Source organism: Canis lupus, chromosome X (genome assembly GCF_048164855.1).
Source record: "Canis lupus baileyi chromosome X, mCanLup2.hap1, whole genome shotgun sequence".
Taxonomy (NCBI): domain Eukaryota; kingdom Metazoa; phylum Chordata; class Mammalia; order Carnivora; family Canidae; genus Canis; species Canis lupus.
The window spans coordinates 86,070,006-86,089,314 of record NC_132876.1 but is presented as its reverse complement, the minus strand read 5'-3'; the positions used below and the strand labels follow the sequence as shown (position 1 = coordinate 86,089,314).

Here is a 19,309-nt window from a genome sequence, read left to right as displayed (position 1 = left end):
AGTGACCAGGAAAAAGGGAGTTATACTGAGCATTTGCTGCTTAGATATACAGCGAAAAGGGAAGTTGGTTTTAGGGTTTTTGTTTTGTTTTGTTTTTTGTTTTGTTTTAGAGAGAGAGAGAGAGCGCTTATGCAACTGGGGGGTAGGGACAGAGGGAGAAGGAGAGAAAATATATATATATTTTTAAAGATTTATTTATTTGAGAGAGAGAGAGAAAAGTAGGGGGAGGGCCAGAGGGAAAGGGAGAGAAGAGGACTCCCCATTGAGCAGGGACCTGGACATGGGACTCGATCCTAGGACCTGAGATCATGACCTGAGCTGAAACCAAGAGTCAGGTGCTTAACCAACTGAGCCACCCAGACACCTCAGGAGAGAGAGAATCTTAAGCAGGCTCCATGGGCAGTGTGCAGCCCAACACAGGGCTCCATCTCACAGCACTGAGGTCATGACCTGAGCCAAAATCAAGAGTTGGGTGCTTATCCAACTGAGCCACCCAGGCGCCCCAAAAAAAGGAAGTCTTGAAGCTTATGCTGAGAGGCTAAGGGCTGTTTGGTTGATCTAGGCCTTTGATTCCCAGGAGAGTTAAGCATAGAAATTTAGTTAAATTTTGATTTGCTGACACAGGGCTTAGCATGAGTGACTCCATCTTGCACCTAATCTGATGACCTTACCAGTGTTTAGGTAACTATATCTATGTAAATGCCATTCAAAGATGAGCCACAAGTATACAATGCTCACTTTTCCTTTCCTGAATAACTTACAATTTTCTCAGAAGTTCTTAATTCTGTTCATTCTTTTGCTTGTTTCTCTATGTATTTATTGTTAACTCAAATTCAGAGTCTTCACCAGTGGTCTAAATCTTCTCTCCAAACACTCAGGTGCTTCAGATTAGCAGGAGTTGCATCTTTCTGACAGAATGGCTGAAGCCTTCTGGCCTGCTCCCCTGTGGATTGGGTGGTCCCATGCCTGGTGCACAGCTGTCTCCTGGCATCAGAGACTCTTTTCCCCCAATCTCCTATGCTGGAGCCCTTGTTTCCTACACTTCAGGTCTCCTTTATCTTGGTCTATTGCACTCTTTGGTAGAACACATCCTCCCATAGCTTCTTAAGACAGGAGGCTTGAAAATAGAAACTTCTAGAATTTGAATGTCTGAAATTCATAGTTTGGATATAGGACTAATTGATAATTTTGGGCAGAGACTTGAAGGTGGAAAATAATTTTCTTTCAGAATTTTGAAGTTTTTATCTTCTGGCTTCTAAGCTTGTGAGAAATTTGAGGCTATTCTAACTTCTGACCCTTTTTATGTGACCATTTGCCCCAGCCCCAGCCTCCTGAAACTTGTACTGTCTTTCCTTTGTCCCTAGGGCTTTAAACACTCGTGCATGGTAATGGGCCCTCCCGAAGTCCTTCCAATGTAAACACTAATGATGTTTCATTCTGGGAAATTTAATTGTCTTGTTGATAAATGTGCGTCTATTTGTGTGTTTCTGTTTGTGTGTCTATGTGACTGTGTGCACATATATATCTCCATGTCTATATCAGTATCTGTTTGGTTATGTGTGTCTGTGTCTGTATGCGTCTTTGTGTCTGTGTTTATGTCGCTGTGTGGTGTCTATGTTTACATATGTATCTGTGTCTGTGTGTGGGTGTGTTCTCTTTGGAACTCTTGTTGGATATTGGATCTCCTGGACTAATTCCATAATTAATTTTTTCCCTCATTTTTAGTCTGACTTTTTGCTCTACTTCCTAGGAATTTTTCTACTGCTCAACCCTGGGAAAATTTGGAGCACCAAAATATGTGATAATAATAAATTATAACCCATTGAACAAAATATAAATCCTTCCAGTATTATTCTGGGCATAATGGAGATATGAAAGCAAAAAAAAAAAAAAGAATCCAGGCAGCCCGGGTGGCTCAGTGGTTTAGTGCTGCCTTCGGCCTAGAGTGTGATCCTGGAGACCCAGGATCGAGTCCCATGTCAGGTTCCCTGCATGGAGCCTGGTTTCTCCCTCTGCCTGTGTCTCTGCCTCTCTCTCTCTCTCTGTGTCTCTCATGGATAAATAAATAAAATCTTTAAAAAAAAAGAAAATAAGAATCTATGAGTCCATATTTATATAAATGTATTAATAAGTTAGTAGGGAAGAAGAAAAGTTCCTTTGTTTTACAATAGAATGCCTACTAATACATGTAAAAGGAATAATAGAATTTTTTAAAAAGTCAGCATTTGGCAACCACCATAGTAACACTTGATTTAGGCAAAATCATCAATGGATGCTAAAACAAGTGGGAGGAATTTTGGAGAGTACAGGATATTTACACAATCTCAAGGAATTTATTCTCCAATTACAGATTAAATTTACAGTGCTGAGACCTGGTAGGCCTCAAGTTGACCAAGTGAACATCACGAATAATGGGACAAACTGACCTCATGTGCTTTCTGATAGAGAACAACAAACTCAAGTTGAGGGAAATTCTACAAAATAATCATCCTCTCCTCTTCAAAGATGACAAGCTGATGAAACACACACACACACACACACAGGCTGAGGATTGTTCCAGATAATTCAGGAGATGAGAGACATGCCAACTAAATGCAATATATGATTCTGAATTGTATCCTGGGCCAGAAAAAAATTTCTATGAAGGACATCACTGGAGAAATTAGAAAAATTTGAATAATGGCTGCAGTCAGATAACAATGTTGTATCAATGTTAATCTCCTGATTTTGAGAATTGTACTGTGGTTATGTAAGCCTTTATTTTACTTTTAGGATATAAACTCTGAAGTTTTTAGGAGCATATCTGCAACTTATCCTACAAAGGTTCAGAAAAAAGATGGTTGGGGAGTGGGGAAGGGGGAGAGAGACAGAGAGAGAGATGCAAGAGGAGAGACAGGGAGGGAGGGAAGGAGAGAGAAATGAAGAGGGAGAAAATGATAAAGCAAACATGGAAAGAAGTAACCAATTGAGAATACTGATATAGGGTATATGGAAATTATTTGTACTTTTCTTTCATCTTTTCTGAAAACCTGAAATTATCTCAAAACAATATTAGAAAAAAAAAGGAAAAAGAGGGATCCCTCTTTTAAAAAATATTTTTAAAAAAAGGAAAAAGAAAGGGAGTGGGAAACTAAAGAGATAACCAGGTGCTCTGGACACCCAGTGGGGATTGCTGGCTGTGATCTTCCTTTCAGAGACCTGAGTGAGGTGGTTGAGGAGCTTCCGACATCAGGATTTTTTAGCTTTTTCCCTGGGGGCTCATTGGTCTGATCTCCTGCCTGAGGTGGGGGGTGGAAGGACAGGCTGCCAGTACAGGGCAGGGCACGGAGCATCCGTTGTGCACATGTGCCCTGGATTCCCCAGTCTTCACTGTGACCTCCTGTTCTAATCTCTGTGCTGTCCCTGAAGACTCTTTGACTTACTCTCTCTGGGGAAGGAGTTTCTGATCTTTTGTTGGATCTTGGAGGGCTGTCACCTGGCCATTACCTGACTCTGAAGGTCATGCCTGGGGTGGGGGTGGGGTGGGCAGAGGGATCAGGTTCCATTTGCTACTTCTTTTTTTTTTTTATTTAAATTCAATTTAGTTAACATACAGTGTATGATTAGTTTCAAGGGTAGAATTCAATGACTCATGAGTTGCATATAACGCCCAGCCCAGTGCTCATTACATCACGTGCCCCTTTAATGCCCATCACCCGGGGACCCTGCCCCCCATTTACCTCCCTTCCCCTCCAGTGACCCTCAGTTTGTTTCCTACAGTTAATAGTCCCTTATGGTTTGCCTCCCTCTCTCTTTTCATCTTTTATTTTTTCTTCCTTTACCTTATGTCCAATTGTTTTGTTTCTTAAATTCCACATATGAGTGAGATCACATGGTACTTGTCTTCCTCTGACTGACCATTTGCTTCTTCAAATGGCCTTTAGGACTCATCCTTATCTCAGCCTTCCCCCTCACTTACTGAAGGATCTAGTGCCACGGATTCCTCAACTTCTTGAGAGATTTTGTGGTGTAAATGGTGGTGGTTCCCAGTATTCTTTGCTGCCAGTTTAGGATTCTGTTCTTTTGGTCCTGTGAAGTTATTTGCTTTCCAGCTTTCCAAATTTTGTTTCTATTTTTCTCCTCTCATTTCTTCCTGGGTGATAGTCTATACTTATTAAAAGTTCGACTTACTGTCATTTTTGTAGAGGTTACGAGTATTCAATTGTGATTTTTAACAGTCTGTGCATAAATTTCTCTGCATTCTTGATTACTTCCTTTGGGTAGCATCCCCGAAGTGAAATTCTTGGATCGAGTACACAATCCTTTTGGAGGCTCTTGATGAATGTTGCCAAATTAATTTTCAATAAGATGATATTTTCACCTACTTTCCATGACTTGAATTTTTCTCTGCCTTGGGTTGGATTATGAAAACAAATAAAATATAAAAATACGTGTTGTTGGGATCCCTGGGTGGCGCAGCGGTTTGGCGCCTGCCTTTGGCCCAGGGCGCGATCCTGGAGACCCGGGATCGAATCCCACGTCGGGCTTCCGGTGCATGGAGCCTGCTTCTCCCTCTGCCTGTGTCTCTGCCTCTCTTTCTCTCTCTCTCTGTGTGTGAATATCATAAATAAAAAAAATGTTAAAAATACGTGTTGTTTTAACAAGGGGAATGTGAACTCATTTTCAGCACATATTCCCCCTTGAGAATGAGTTTTCAGAGAAAAGCTCCAGATAGGGGGGTGAAGCAGAAAGGTGGATTCAACTAAATAGAAAGGAGTACAAGCGGGTGAAGGGGGGTTTTTAACTTCTGCTACATGCTCTCTCTACATGAGACACTGTGGTGTGTGTGTAGGAGAGAGGGGATCAGAAGTGAGTACGTGAGACCCAGGTCTCTACTGCTTCCAGTGTGGCAGGGGCAGCCCTGGCTCGAGTATGGGCACATTCGCTTGGGCAAATTGGCTAAGAGAGAGAGCTAAGAGCAGAGAAAGAGCAGTAGCCATGAGAATGCTTCTACTCCATGAGCATTGCCCTAGAGTAAGCCCCAAATGGGAGATCTGAGTCTTCCTTTTAATCCAACTCAGTTTCCGTGTTGTGTTTTTCATAGTCAGGACCATCTTACCACACAGGTAACGCTTTCATGTTTCGAGATATTTCTTTTGTTTTATACAGCACAGCTCCACTAGGCAAGCCAGCTTCCTCACCAGGTGCCAAACCAATTTCTGCTTCATTCACAGAGTTGCTTTTTTTTTTACATTTTATGTTAGAATTATTTTCGACTTCTGTGAAAGTTCCAAACAAGTATATAGAATTCCCATCTGATTTCCCCCAATGTTACCATCTTACCAATCATAGTGTAATTATTAAAACTAAGAAATTAACATTGATGAAATCCTATGTGCTAATGGAAGAGACCTACCCGGGATGTTACTGAACATTCCACCGAGAAAGAGAGGGGAAGCCCCCGCTAGCTGGGAACTGGTCTGGCTTTGTCAGACTTTCCCCTTGGTGGTGTTCAGAGCTGGCCTGGCCCTCATCCCTGGGCCTCCACGTTCTCCTTGAACAGAAACAATTGCTCAGACCACGAACGTCAAACAAGGCCACTCTGTGCCCACAATGAATCAGATAAAACAAGGCCACTCTGTACTCACGTCTGAACACAAAAAAACAACATGAGCTTTGTTTAACCAAAAATAACGGAACAACCCCCCCTCCCCGCCCATCCTGGCTACGATGAGTGACCGCTGCTTTACTAACTACAGTGTTAGCCTGCTTCATTCCCCCTGCCCTAGAGATAAGATTGATGGAGGTGTACAGTCATGGATTTACCACCACTGCTTGACAGCATCCAACCCAGAGGAAAGCCCCACTTCCTTGAACCCTCCCCAAACTCTGAACAAGCTCTAATCCCCCAACAAGTCCTTTCTGACCCCCTCTTACTGAGACACCTTATGTTGGTCCATGGTGTGCATTCCGTCCCTCTTCATTGCCATAAGCCATAAACCCAATGTGCTCAACTTGTGAGTACATTCCTGGTAACTCTTGGCTGGTGGGTATTAACACCACTGATGTCCTTTTTCTGAGCCATGATCCAATCGGGGATCCCACATTACGTGTAGTGCTCATGTTCCCTTAGGTTCCTCCAATCTGTGATAATTCTCTGGTCCTTCCTCGTCTTTCATGGTCAGTTGCAAGATATCCTTCAATTTGTTGGATCTTATCTCATGATCCCATTGAGGTTTTGTATTTTGGGCAAGAATACTGCAGATGTGTTGCTGTGCCCTTCTCAGGGCATCATGTTGGGGGCACACGATGTCTATGTGACCTATCACTGCTAAGGCTGAACCTGATTGAAGTTGGCTTCTGTGTCCCTTTGACATGCCCCCAACGTTTTGAGCATTTCTGTTATTTATTTATTAAAGATTTTATTTATTTATTCATGAGAGAGAGAGAGAGAGAGAGAGGCAGAGACACAGGCAGAGGGAGAAACAGGCTCCACGTAGGGAGCCTGACATGGGACTCGATCCTGGGTCTCCAGGATCACACCCTGGGGCTGAAGGTGGTGCTAAACCGCTGGGCCACCGGGGCTGCCCCCATTTTGAGCTTTTCTTTTCTTTTTGGCAACACAAGATTATTCCAGACTCATTTTTTGCTTTCTTAGTTTTGGAATCAGCCATTTCTCTAAAGAGCTCTTGTTTCTTTTACTGGAAAAAACCAAGACCTGGACACCAAGTAGTGGGGGTGTCACTGCTTATAGGCCTTCTCAGAGACAGAGCTGGGAAATATATTTCTAACACTCACATTGTTGTTTCTATATCTATCCATTTGTGTATATATAGCAAAAATCCCGTGTTTTTAGTGATACCTCCCACTCCAGAACTGGAATTGAACCCTTGAAGGGTTCAAGTTTGCCTTCCCTCTTTCCTTGCTTGTAACTCCTTTCTCCAATGGTAAGAGCCTGTCTCTCATTATCCACAATGTATTTACTTATTTGGTTAACAGTTAAAATAATTTTGGAATAGCTAACCCACATCCCCATGGGAAAAATATTTACTAACCAGAGCACAATTTTTTTGTGCTTGGTTCTTTGTCTCTTCTCTTTTTCTAAATGGAAGTTAAATTCTATAGCACAAAATGAACCATTTTAAGTTGTGTGTGCAGTTCTTTTTGTCTTTAGCCTTATACTGCTTTGTACTGTTGTAGTCAAAATGCTTACTTTTCAAGTTACTTACTCTAGTTCTTCGGTGTGGTTATCTTATTCATTTGTAACACAGTTAAGTCCACTCGTTGTCATTTGTATTATATCTTAGTGCAACCCACATCCTGGTGGATTTTAATTATTTATTTGTGGTTTGTGTGAAGAATCCCCATGGTTCTAAGGGCCATATTTTTAAAAATATTTTATTTATTTTGAGAGAAAGAAGGAGCTGAGGGAGAGACAGAGGCAGAGAGAGAGAGAATCTAAGGAGACTCCATGCTGAGCGAGGAACCCAATGTGGGACTCCATCTCACAACCCTGAGATCATGACCTGAGCTGAAATCAAGAGTCAGATCTTTAACCAACTGAGCCACCCAGGTGCCCCCTAAGAGTCACATTTATACAAAAAGGTATACTCGGAGAGGGTTCATCCTCTACCTATCCCTACCTCCATTCCCATTCCTCCCTTCTTTCTGCCCCATTGCCACTACTCCCTGTAGGTAACCAATCTTATTAGCTTCTGGTTTATTCTCTGTCTCTCCGTGAATACACATACACACACACACACACACACACACACACACACACACATATTTACGTAATGTATATTTGTATTACAAATGAGCAGATGCATAAATGTTTCTTATACTCTTTCTTTTTTAAAAAGATTTTATTTATTTATTCATGAGAGACACAGAGAGAGGCAGAGACACAGGCAGAGGGAGAAGCAGGCTCCGTGCAGGGAGCCCAATGTGGGACTCGATCCCGGGACCGAGGGATCACGCCCTGAGCTGAAGGCAGGTGCTCAACCGCTGAGCAACCCAGGCATCCCTATACTCTTTCTTTCTTTAGCATCCTCTAAATGTGTGTGTGTTTTGCTTTTATTTTTTCTCATTTAGCTGTATATCTTGCAGATCATTCCATATCAGTTCAGAGAAATCTTACTCATTCGTTTGCAAAGCTGCATAGCACTCCATTGTGTGGAGATACCACGGTTTACTCAACCAGTCTTCCATGTACGGACACTAAAGTTGTTTCCAGTATTTTTAATCACAAACAACACTGCAATAAGTAACTTTGATGTGCTGACTTTTGCGAGAGGGGCTGGTGCAGGATCTGACACCCTAGTGGGATGGGAATGCTCCCTCTCCTTGTCTGCTCCTACAAAGACCTACACTGGGCAGGCCACTTGAACTGGTTGCCCAGCTCCCCTCTGCTGGCCTGCTCCTCTAAGTTGCCTTTTGGAGGGTCATTGTATCTGCAAATTCACGGCCCCCTGCCTGGCCGTTGACCCTCCCATATGTCTTGCAACTGCAACTGTTCTTAGTGCCGTGAAGAGCTGCAGACAGACGAGGAGTATACTTGTGTGCACCTGGGCCCAGCTGCACCAGTATCTGTGGGCAACAGGCCTGAAGTGGCCAGAAAAGCCACATCACTGTACATAGGCAAAGGAACAACAGCTTTCAATGGACCACGATGGCGTCCACATTTCTCTTTAATACTGAGCATGGATGGACTTCCCAAGGCTCCCAACATTACCTGCTTGAGGAGGATTCCCTTCTGAGTGTAGTGGAAGGCTGGGCTGGGGGAGGTGAATATCGTGGCTGCCCAACTGTCATTCATGATCAACCCGGAGTCTGGTTAGCAGGAGGGGATTAACACTGGCCCCAGTCAGACTGTCTACCAGCCTGCAGCATCCTTACAGGTCCTCTGGGCTGGAGTAGAGTCTTGGGACAGGGATCAGAGGGCCTCCCAGGGGCTGTGGCACTCTCCTGGGCTGTGTGAAGAACGCTTTTTGCCAGGAGACCCTCTGTTCTTGCCCTGTATTTGCCTTTGAATACGGAATGCCTCTATGTGCCAGGCTCTTGAGAGACATTGTATTATTGAAATAGGACAGTAACTCTGCAAGGGTAAATCCTTTCCTTTCCATTTTAGGGAGGCTCAAAGAGGTTAAGCAACTTGCCCAGGTTGCAGAGGAATCAGCAGAATCATTACTTGACACTAGGTCTGTCTGATTCCAGGGCTGTATGTAGATCTTTCCAAAAAGAATACAAATCCAACAAAATTCATTTATTTATTTAACAAACTTTACTTTTTAACCCTAGAGGAGATGTTTAGGCTCATGGAACCACTGACGAGAGGAAGTCAGATGCTACAGGGAAGGACTGGGAAGCCAGAGACCTAAAAATTGTCACTTTGAGAGAATTGCTTGAACCAGTTTCCTCATTCCAAGAGTTAGACTTGGCCTCCAGGCTCTGGTTATGCCCACATCATGGCTGCAGTGGGTGGAGTGCGTTCTTGTAAATTGGTTCCTTTGCCATGGTGGTTGTTAAGGGCTTTGTATATCACCTCTGGTCCCACACCCAATCCCCTTAGTGGTGGAGGTCAAAGGAGACCCCAGCAAACCCCAGGAACACTCTCTGCCAAGGTTAAAAATTGGACTTCTCAGGCACCCAAGGCCGGCTTCACCGGCATGCAAGCTGCACAGTCTCACGGGGCTTGTGCTTCATTTTATGCTCTGTTGTCTGGCGAATCTTAAGAACAGGAGGCTCCACATTTTCATTTTGCACGAGACCCTGCAAAAGATGTCGCTGGTTCTGCAGGTAAAAAGGCAGTAGCTAGCAAAACTCTCAAGGAAGCAGCTCTGTCCTGCATATGGCCAGCAAAATGTCTCAGTCTGTTGGGGCTGTTATAACAAAATACCATAGACGGGGGGGCTTATACGCAACAGACATTTATTTCTCACAGTTCTGAGGGCCCGAAAGTCTGAGATCAAGGCGCCGGCAGATTTGGTGTTGAGAGAGAGCCCTCTTGCCGGCTCATAGATGGCCATCTGCTCCCTGTGTCCTCACGTGGCAGAAGGAGCAAGGAGACTCTCTGGGATTAGAAGAGCACTAATCCCATATATGAGGACTCCACCTTCACAAGCCAATCACCTCCCAAAGGCCCCAGCTCCTAATAGCATCACACAGTGGGTTAGGATCCCCTACGAAAGAATTCTGGGGAGACACAAACATTGAGCCTAGAGCACATGGTATGTGACAAACACCAAGCAAAAAGGGCTAAAGGATGTACTCATCATAGCAAGAACACTTTTTGAGCACTTGCTCTGTGCCCAGTCAGGTTGTTGTGGAGAAACCCAAAGGGCCCACTCCACCACCATCCTGAGGCTGCCCGAGGCTGGATGGCAGGATGGGACACAGATCTCTCTGGAATACCGTTAGGATTAGCCTTAAATGAGCACAAACCTATGATTCAGGGGTACAGAGATGGGATTCAGAAAGGGCTCACTGAGGCCAGCCTGTCAGGAAACGCTCTAGGTCAAAGTAGGACTCAGACAGGATCTTAAATGAGGCGTGGGACTTAGTAAGTGGAGAAATGGAATCATCTGAGCCGCAGCCCTGGGTACAGAGGCAAAACACACTCCCTCACGGTTGGGTCTGGCCTTTGAAGCCATCACTATAGCTTGAAGTTGGGGAATATTGCTGGTTGGGTTCTCTCGAAGCAGACACTAAGACGGAGTTGGGGGTTGGGGGTGTGTGTCAGTTTCTTGGGGCTGCCATAACAAATTACTACAAGATGGGTGGCTTAAACCACTAAAAATGTTTCCTCCCATCGTTCTGAAGGCCGGAAGTCAAAAATCAGTTTCACTGGGCTGAAAGCAAGGTGTTGGGAAAGGTTGGTCAATCCTCGCCTCTCCAGACCCAGCCAGAAGGCAACAGTCTCAAAGACTCTCAGGCAGCCCAAGCCCGCCCTTCCAGAATCTTGGCCTGCCATCCTCACTATCATGGTTGGCCCAGGGGTAGTGTCTGGAGCAGTCAAAAGGCAAACCCCAAAGACAAGCAACCTAGTGGACAAGGGAATAGGACTCTTCTGGGCCCCTCTTTAAATGTGAGTGAAGGGACTCAAACTGGGTAGGACAGGGTGCGAATCAGTAGCCAAAGGGCAAGGCAAGAGGATCGTGGGCTCTCTCAGCAAGTCGTTCTTCCTCCTGGGTCTCAGTTACCCCGTCTGCAATATGAGGCCTGTTAAGTCAGGCATTCTGACCTAAAAGTGGTGATTCTGAGGGAGAAGAGAGGAGGCCACCTGGGAGGTCCCTAAGGGGAGAGGGCTGACAGGGAGGCTGGACAAAGGTCCACAACCCTCTCCCCCCACTATGACTTGATGGGCCATGGCAAGAATCCACACGGAGGCCCACATCTCATATGGCTAAATAAGGAATCAAGGTACCTTTGATACCAAACAACTAGCAAACTGTTGAATAAAATCCGTTCTGTTGGCTGACCTTGACAAAATACCGACATAATGACCTGTAAGGCCAAGTTTGAATGAAAATTCTCAGACTCCTTCCACTCCTGCAGTGGAGGCGGCAGGGAGGACAGGGCTGGCCTGGGGCCCTGGCTGCGGCTGCCATGTCCTGCACGGGAGAGCAGAGCTGGCTGCAGGCCCTGCACCCCACTCTGAAATCCATCTGTGCCATGAGGCCGGAGCGGTGCTTCCCGTGGGCGTTCCCTGCCAACCACTGAGTGCACCAGGCCATCCAGCCTTGGAAGGCTCGGGGTTCCTCTGGTGGCTGGCCTGGCCTCCAGGACACCCTGACAGGCCTGTAGAAGCTTCCTGTAGGTAGCGCAGACGCCAGTCTTAGAATGCTCCCACTGACCTGCTCTCCCTCACCGGGCCTCAGACCGGCAGCACCTCCTTCCCCCATTGCATGCAGGCATCTTCTTTAATACGATCCTTGCCCGTCTCACCCTGTCGTAACGCCTGCTTCTCGGAGGTCCCGGACGAACACACTGGCCCCCAGCCCACCGCTGGTCTCTTCTCTAACCACACCACGGGGTGCCTCACACGAGCGCATGGGACGCCGGGCACCCAGAGTGTGGACCTGTCCATGCACTTCCTCGGCCTTCGGTCTCCTGCACCCCTGCGCTGTGGGGAGCAGGGCAGGAGGGCTAGTGCTAGGGCGCAGGGGGCCGGAAGGCAGACCCTTGGGTTTGAGTGTGACAGCGTCCTGGCCAGAGGCCTCACCTCCCCACTCCCTTCCCTCCACGCCAGCCTCCACCGCCACGGCTCTGTCCCATTAGTCCTGTCTGTGCAGACTTCTGGAACACTCTTCGTAACCACCTGCACGCGTCCTGGCCCTTCACAGCCCTGTCTTCTTTCACTAACTCGAGAGTCCGGTGGAGGACAGAGGACCCCGAGGCTCAGGGAGGCCCATCGAGCGTCCAGCCTCTTCTCGGTGACGCTGTGGCCGCAGGGGCCGCCACGGCTCCCCTGTTTGTCGGGGTGTCGCTCAGTTCCCCGGGGAAGATGAAGGGGCAGTTCTCCGAATGTCTAAGCACAGAGCTGCTCCTGTCAACCTTGCAGCGACCCGCCTCGGCCAGGGAGGGCCAAGGATGCTGTCCCCGGAGGCCCGCAAGGCTCCAGCCCCTCAGAACTTATCATTATACTTGCAGTCTGGGTAGCGATAGGCGAATCTGGGGTCACAGGTTCTCAGGGGCCTCAAGAGGTCCTTCAGCCGGCGGGCGGCCCCCAGGACTTCGGAGTCTGGGCGGGCATCGTCCCCACACTGTGCCAGCGCAGCGTCTATCTCGTCCTGCACCGGGGAGGGGAACTTCCCCTGGAGAAGTTGAGGCAGCAGCTGCCGGCAAACGAGCACCAGGCTCTGCTTCTCCGGGACGGTGTAGCAGGAGGGCAGCTCGGCCTGGCAGCCGGAGACCAGGCAGCTAAAGACGTCTTCAGTCTCTGCTGCCCCGGCGGCCGCTGGGCTACCTGGGAGAGAGATGGACAATGTTACGTGCCCTACAACCTGGGCTTCTTGCCGGGGGTGGGGGTCGGGGGTGGACCACTAATTAGAATTGCGGGGTGAATGTTTGGTGTCCTAGCATCTCTGATCACCAAGAGATTTATTATAATTTTTTTGATTTTTAAGAAAGATTTTTATTTACATGACAGAGAGAGAGAGAGAGTGAGAGAGAGCGAGTGAGCATGAACAGGAGGAGGGGCAGAGGGAGAGGGAGAAGCAGAGTCTCCGCTGAGCAGGGAACCCCACCTGGGGCTCCATTCCAGGATCCTGAGATCATGACCTAAGCCAAAGGCAGAAGGGGCCCAACTGAGTGAGCTACCCGGGTGCCCTCATCAGGAGATTCAGAGCTTGGGGACACAGTAGTCCCCGCCGGGAACAACATGGGAGGGACTCTGTGCTATGGAAGGAGAAGCTCGGGCATGGAAAATACACGGATCACTGCCGGAGTCGGCCTTGTAATTGTAGGGCTCTCATCCACACCGTGATTCTCTCATTTATTTTTTTATTTTTATATTTTTAAAAGATGTTATTATCCATGAGAGACAGAAAGAGAGAGAGAGAGAGAACCAGGCAGGCAGAGCCATAGGCAGAGGGAGAAGCAGGCCCCATGCACCGGGAGCCCGACGTGGGACTTGATCCCGGGTCTCCAGGATCACACCCTGGGCTGAAGGCGGCGCTAAACCGCTGAGCCACCCGGGCTGCCCTCTGTCATTTATTATTAGGGAGTGAGTGAGGGCAGGAAATTGCCGGTCTCATTTGCCCTCCTGGACTACAAAGTTGGGAGAAACAACAGGCGCTGCAGAATATGCATTCAGCGGGGTGCAGTGGGGCTCTCAGGTGCAGTGGTCTCCGTAGCCCCGATATTCTGGAATCAGCCTCGTTCCTTCTGACTGGATTCTTCTTAATCAAGGCAACTCTGGAAACCAGCCAGTGTGATTTAACTAGAGGCCTTGTCATGTCAGCAAAATTGGGGATCAGAGAAGAAAACCCTGTGTCCCGTGATTGGGCTCAGAAAGTTTGTCACCGCTAGAGGCGGTGGGATGCTCAAAGGGTTCTAGAACCCGCCGAGCCAGTGCGCGCGGCGCCAACCCTGATTTCCCTCATATACCACATTCGATGCCACCCGTTTTTAGTTTGACGACGCTAGAGAAAGCAAAGGTGCCAAAATGGACGGCAGCCAGTTCTGGAAGTTTCAGATGAAGGCTAGAAGCGTCGGGAAGGCTCGGAGGAGGAGCACCGGGAGCGGGTGTCCGGGCCCGCGGACTGCACTGAGCACGGCAGCGCCCTGAGGCCCCCCGGGCAAGGCCGAGTCCACTTCCCCTTCGGACGCTGCCCCGGAGCACAGACTCCAAAGAGCGAGGGGGACGTTTTACGTGACGGCTGACGCCGGAACTTGGGCGGCTCCCACGGTGACACGCGCAGACCGCCAAGGCCCACCCCCCACGCCCGCCCGGTCACCCCCTCCCTGGCTCCTGTCGCCCTGACCTCCCCTGGTACCTTCCTGCTTGTCGATGACGCCCAACGCGCTGGCGTCCCGGATGAACAGATGCCCGTTGTCAAAGATGCCAAACGTGGCCGCGTGGACGTGGGTGAAGTAGAAGAAGTAGTTGAGGTCGTTGCTCCGCAGGGACTCCAGGACCCCGAGCAGCTGGTAGGCCAGGTCGGCCGCCTGGTCCGGGGCCGCCGCGTAGAAGTCGCGCAGCGGGCTGGTGCCGGCGCTGACCACGAGCCGGCCGCAGGAGCCCAGGTACTTGGGCAGCGGCCAGCCCTCGGCCCCCGGGAAGACCTGGGGCGGCGACGGCCGTGGCAGACGGTGAGCCGGGAGGCCCGCCGGCGCCCCCTGCTGCCCCCGCTGCCTTAGCCTCGGCCTCTCCGGCTCTCTTGACCTCTTGGGCTCCGCCGGTGCCCCGCGCCCCCTTCATGCCATCGTTTGTCCACCTTTTTAAGATCTGATTTATTTATTCATGAGAGAGAGAGACAGAGGCAGAGGCAGAGGCAGAGGCAGAGGCAGAGGCAGAGGCACTCGCAGGGAGCCGCATGCGGGACTCGCCCGGATCTCCGGGCTCACGCCCTGGGCCGAAGGCAGACTCTCAGCCGCTGAGCCCCCCGGGCGCCCCTCATGCCACGGTTCATGAAGGGGTTCATTAAAGGAAGCTCCCAATTCCATGCAGCGCATCTGGAGCGAGGGTGATTTTCCACGGGATTCAGGATTCGGGGGAATGTGTTTATCGTAAGAGTTGAAGAGTCCAACAAATATGACTGGTATTTGGGATTCCACAGCGCCCCCCCCCCCCCCCCGCCTAGAAGAGGCCCTGAGGGTAGGACCAGGGGATGGGCCGCTGCCTACCCAGCCCTGATCTAGGGAGGCCCCGCCGCGCTGCCGGCGCCCCTCCGGCCCCTCCGGCCCCTCCGGCCCCTCCTAGGAGCGCGGCGCGCGAGGATTCGTGACCGCGAGAGGAGGGTCGGAACCTGGCTGCTCCTCCCTTGACGGCTTCTTGAAGCAGCGGTATCTAGCACGCTGTGTCCTTGGACCGGGGGAAACGACAGAAACTAGAAATGCCACTGTTTTTTCCTTACGTTCCTTCTATTTTTTTTTTTTTTTTTAAAAGAAGTTATCCCCCTCTCTAACAATTTGCTCTGGTCTTCTGCCCTTTTTAACCCACCCGCCTGCTGGGAAGAACCTTCCCTTGCTTCCCCTGCCCACCGGGGACCTCTCCCATGAAGTGCCCTGGATGCAGGACGGTGGCAGATCCAGGCTCCCCCCGGGTGGGGCCCAGGATGGGTGGAGGGTTCTGGCCCGGGCCTCTGGGGACTCTGCTGCCACCACTGAGCTCAGAGCGATGGGAAACAATGGGAAACGGAGAATGGATTGGGAAACGGAGATGGGAACCCCCGCCGCCCCCCCCCCCCCCAGCAATTCCTTCTCCTTCTCTAGGGTTTAAAATGCCGTGGTTACGAGGCACGTTTTGGAGTGTGGACCTTGCATTCGGACACCTCGGGGTTTGGGTCCCATTGCTGACATGAGCTATATGACTGTGCTCAAGTCACCTCACGTCTCTGAGCCCCACGGACCTCATCTGGAAAAGGGGACATAATAATATTTCTGTGGGGTTGTCGAGATGTAAAACATTCAACACAACACCCAGTACATAGCAGGTGCTCAATAAGTAAGAGCACCTCGTTGATTATATATCAATATATATTAATTACTCATATACTAATAAATATGCATTAATCACACAGAAGTTATATATTAATGCATCAATAATTATAGATCACATCATATTATTAATATATTATTAAATATATAATGGTATTATAGTATATAATATAGTCATTATATTATTATATGTAATAATACATATTAATATATGACAGTATATATAATTATTGATGATATTAATTATTTATAATCTTTAATATATGCTATGTAGTATATACACTATATTTATGATATATTATAATCTGATTACTATAATATATTATAATCTGATTATTATATATCATTTGATATATTATATTATATATTACATATGTTCTATATAATAATTAATATATATTGATTATATATTATATAGTTATATATAACAACTGATAATATATAATTAATTATATATAATTATATAATTAAACATCATATAATTATATCTAGTGAATAATGAAATTATATATAAGATAGTTATATCAGTTAATTAATAATATAGAATAAAATATGTAACATAACAATTAGTATATCGATGATTATTATTATTTTTAAGGATTTTATTTATTTATTCATGAGAGAGAGAGGGAGAGGCAGAGACACAGGCAGAGGAGAGGGAGAAGCAGGCTCCATGCAGAAAGTCCAATGTGGGACTCGATCTCAGGACTCTAGGATGACTCCTTGAGCTAAAGGCAGATGCTCAATCGCTGAGCCACCCAGACATCCCGTATATCAAAGATTAGTGATTATGTATATTACATATATAATGATATTTAAAATTAAATTGAAATGATGAAATTAATAATCACATGATGACTTGTGATAGTAAATACTAAGTGTCTTCCTTGTGGCATCTTCCTCCTCTACTTGCACTTTCTCTCTCCCCTTTCCTTCTCTTTTCTTCCCCCTCCCGTTATTCCTCCTTCTCCTCCTCCTCTTTCTCTCTCCTCTCTTGCCCTCCTCCTTTACCCGATCTTTCCTCCCATTTTCTAGTTTCCTTTGAGCCCACACTGGGAGCTCCCTGACCCTTAGGATGTGGGGGAAAAAAATCCCATCATGATGGCCTCGTTGACCAGTGCATCCCCAGGTTCTGGTGCATCCTCATTTGTTTGACCATTCCCCTCCCGATGGACATCTAGGTTACTTCCATCTTTTTCTCCTTTCTAGGGATGGCTGCAGTGCCCATCTCCAGGTGGTGGCCCCGAGGCTTGTGGAAAGGGGAAGGCGCCCCTGGAGCCCGACATGAGCCCCCCTCCCTGGGCGAGGGTCGCTCCGTACCTGCAGGAGGATGGGATGAGCGTTGACAGCCAGCGTGTAGAGCAGACGGAGCTTGTCGCGGTCAGTGAAGTGGTCCATGAAGATGCTGCCAGCGTCGGCCACCTCGGCGTAGCGCCGGACCACGCGGTCCAGGAGTCGCTGCGACGGGCAGCGCAGGAAGGGGCTGGGCAGGCCCTGCAGGGGGGCGGGGAGAGACCCCGGAGCGGGAGAGGAGGCTGAGCTCTTGCGGGGGGTGTCAGGACGGGACACAAGCAGCCCCTGCTGGCGGGGGGGACACCAGGGTTGGCGAACAAGATGGACCTTGTTGGGAAGAGACCTCAGGCCAGGAAGGGGGATTCTGAGCACAATCCGAGGGTGGAGTGTAAGGCTGTGCAGGCACGAGCTGGGGGCTCGGGACGAGATCCCAAGGGCCAAGGGGAATGGACTGAGCCATCCTAGGGGCAGGATAAGCGGGCACTGGGCAGGTGGTGCAGCCCAGCAAGCACTCAAAGCATTGGAGCACCTGCGTCTCCACCACCCTCGCACCCCCACTCTGCCTCTCCACCGAGAGCCAGGCTCGGGCCGAATCAATCAGATCAGCCCTCTGCCACTGACCTTTTCGGCACCTCCCACCACATCACGACACCGTCATCGCAGTTGGGATGCTACACCTGAGCATCTTCATGTGTGCCGCTTTGTTCTTCTCGGGATAAAATCGGGAGGTATGAACCTATGTTTATTTTCCACGACCTTCCATCCCGCCCCTGTACCTTTCTCTGCACACTGAATGAAGACAATGAACCCAACTTACTAATAGAATAAAAGAAACATGATTAAACATAGGGCCCTGGGCCCCAGTGAGCCAGAATTCAGCCCCAGCTCCATCCCTACCAGCTAGCCGTGTGAACTTGGAAAAGTTTCTTACGAGTCTTTCTGAACTTGGGGTTACAGTTTATTTACTTATTTTTAAATGTTTTATTTATTTATTCATGAGAGAGACAGAGATATTGGCAGAGACACAGGCAGAGGGAGAAGCAGGCTCCCGCGGGGAGCCCGATGCAGGACTTGATTCCAGGACCCTGGGATCACGCACTGGGCCAAAGGCAGACCCTCAACTGCTGAGCCACCCAGGGATCCCTTGAGGGTTACAGTTTAAAGCGAGGGTGCCAGTAACAGCACACTAAAAGATCACAGGGATCTCAAAAGCTACTAGATGTAAAATACTAGAAGGGTGTCTGGCAAGGCGTAAGCAATGCTACCCACTCTTATTAAATTGACAAAGTTTCAAGTCCCAGCTCAGAGAATGGTGGTGACAGCCAGTAATCGCCCTGACAGCAGGAGTCAGGCTTTGTGGATGAGAAGAGGGTTTCGCAGTTCTAGAGCCTGGCTTCCAAGAACACAAGACCCAGGGCAGAAAGTGTGCCCGAAGGTATCTGGAGATGGTGTTTGCGAGCCTGGGGTAGGTGGCGAGGGCTAGTCTCCAGAGCCCTGGACCCCCGAGCCTGGCGCCGTCCATCTCCCCAGCCAGAACCCCAGAGTGTGGAAGGGCCACTGGGCGCCTTGAGAAGTCTTGAGCGTCGTGGAGGTCGCCGAGGGCATGCATAGGCTCTCGGGGTAGGATGCTCAACCATCCCGCTTTGCCCGGGACTGAGGGTTTCCTGGGACATGGAGTTTTTGGAGCTACAATCGGGAACCCGAGAGAGCTGGCCACTCTACCACAGGGTCACAGCTAGACCATGGCCACATACGCTCCCAGACAAGGATCGGAACCAACTGGCAGAAGCCAGTGTGGATGCTTGTTGAACCACCATGGCCGGGGTACCCAGGGAGCCCCAGGTAGGGAGGGGGCTGGTCCAAATTCTGAAGTGAT

General features: G+C 48.7%; 1 protein-coding gene across 1 annotated transcript in view; it reads right to left on the bottom strand.

The window, feature by feature from the left end:
* Positions 1-7,825: 7,825 nt before the first annotated feature.
* The window catches only part of DIPK2B (divergent protein kinase domain 2B), a 45,026-nt gene continuing 33,542 nt past the window's right edge, over positions 7,826-19,309 (bottom strand). Inside the window, exons 3-5 of the mRNA XM_072817243.1 lie at positions 17,461-17,634; positions 14,478-14,766; positions 7,826-12,946 (exon numbers count right to left, since the gene is read on the bottom strand). Coding sequence (XP_072673344.1) covers positions 12,606-12,946; positions 14,478-14,766; positions 17,461-17,634 — 804 coding nt within the window. The 3' untranslated portion in view covers positions 7,826-12,605. The remainder of the gene's footprint in view (positions 12,947-14,477; positions 14,767-17,460; positions 17,635-19,309) is intronic.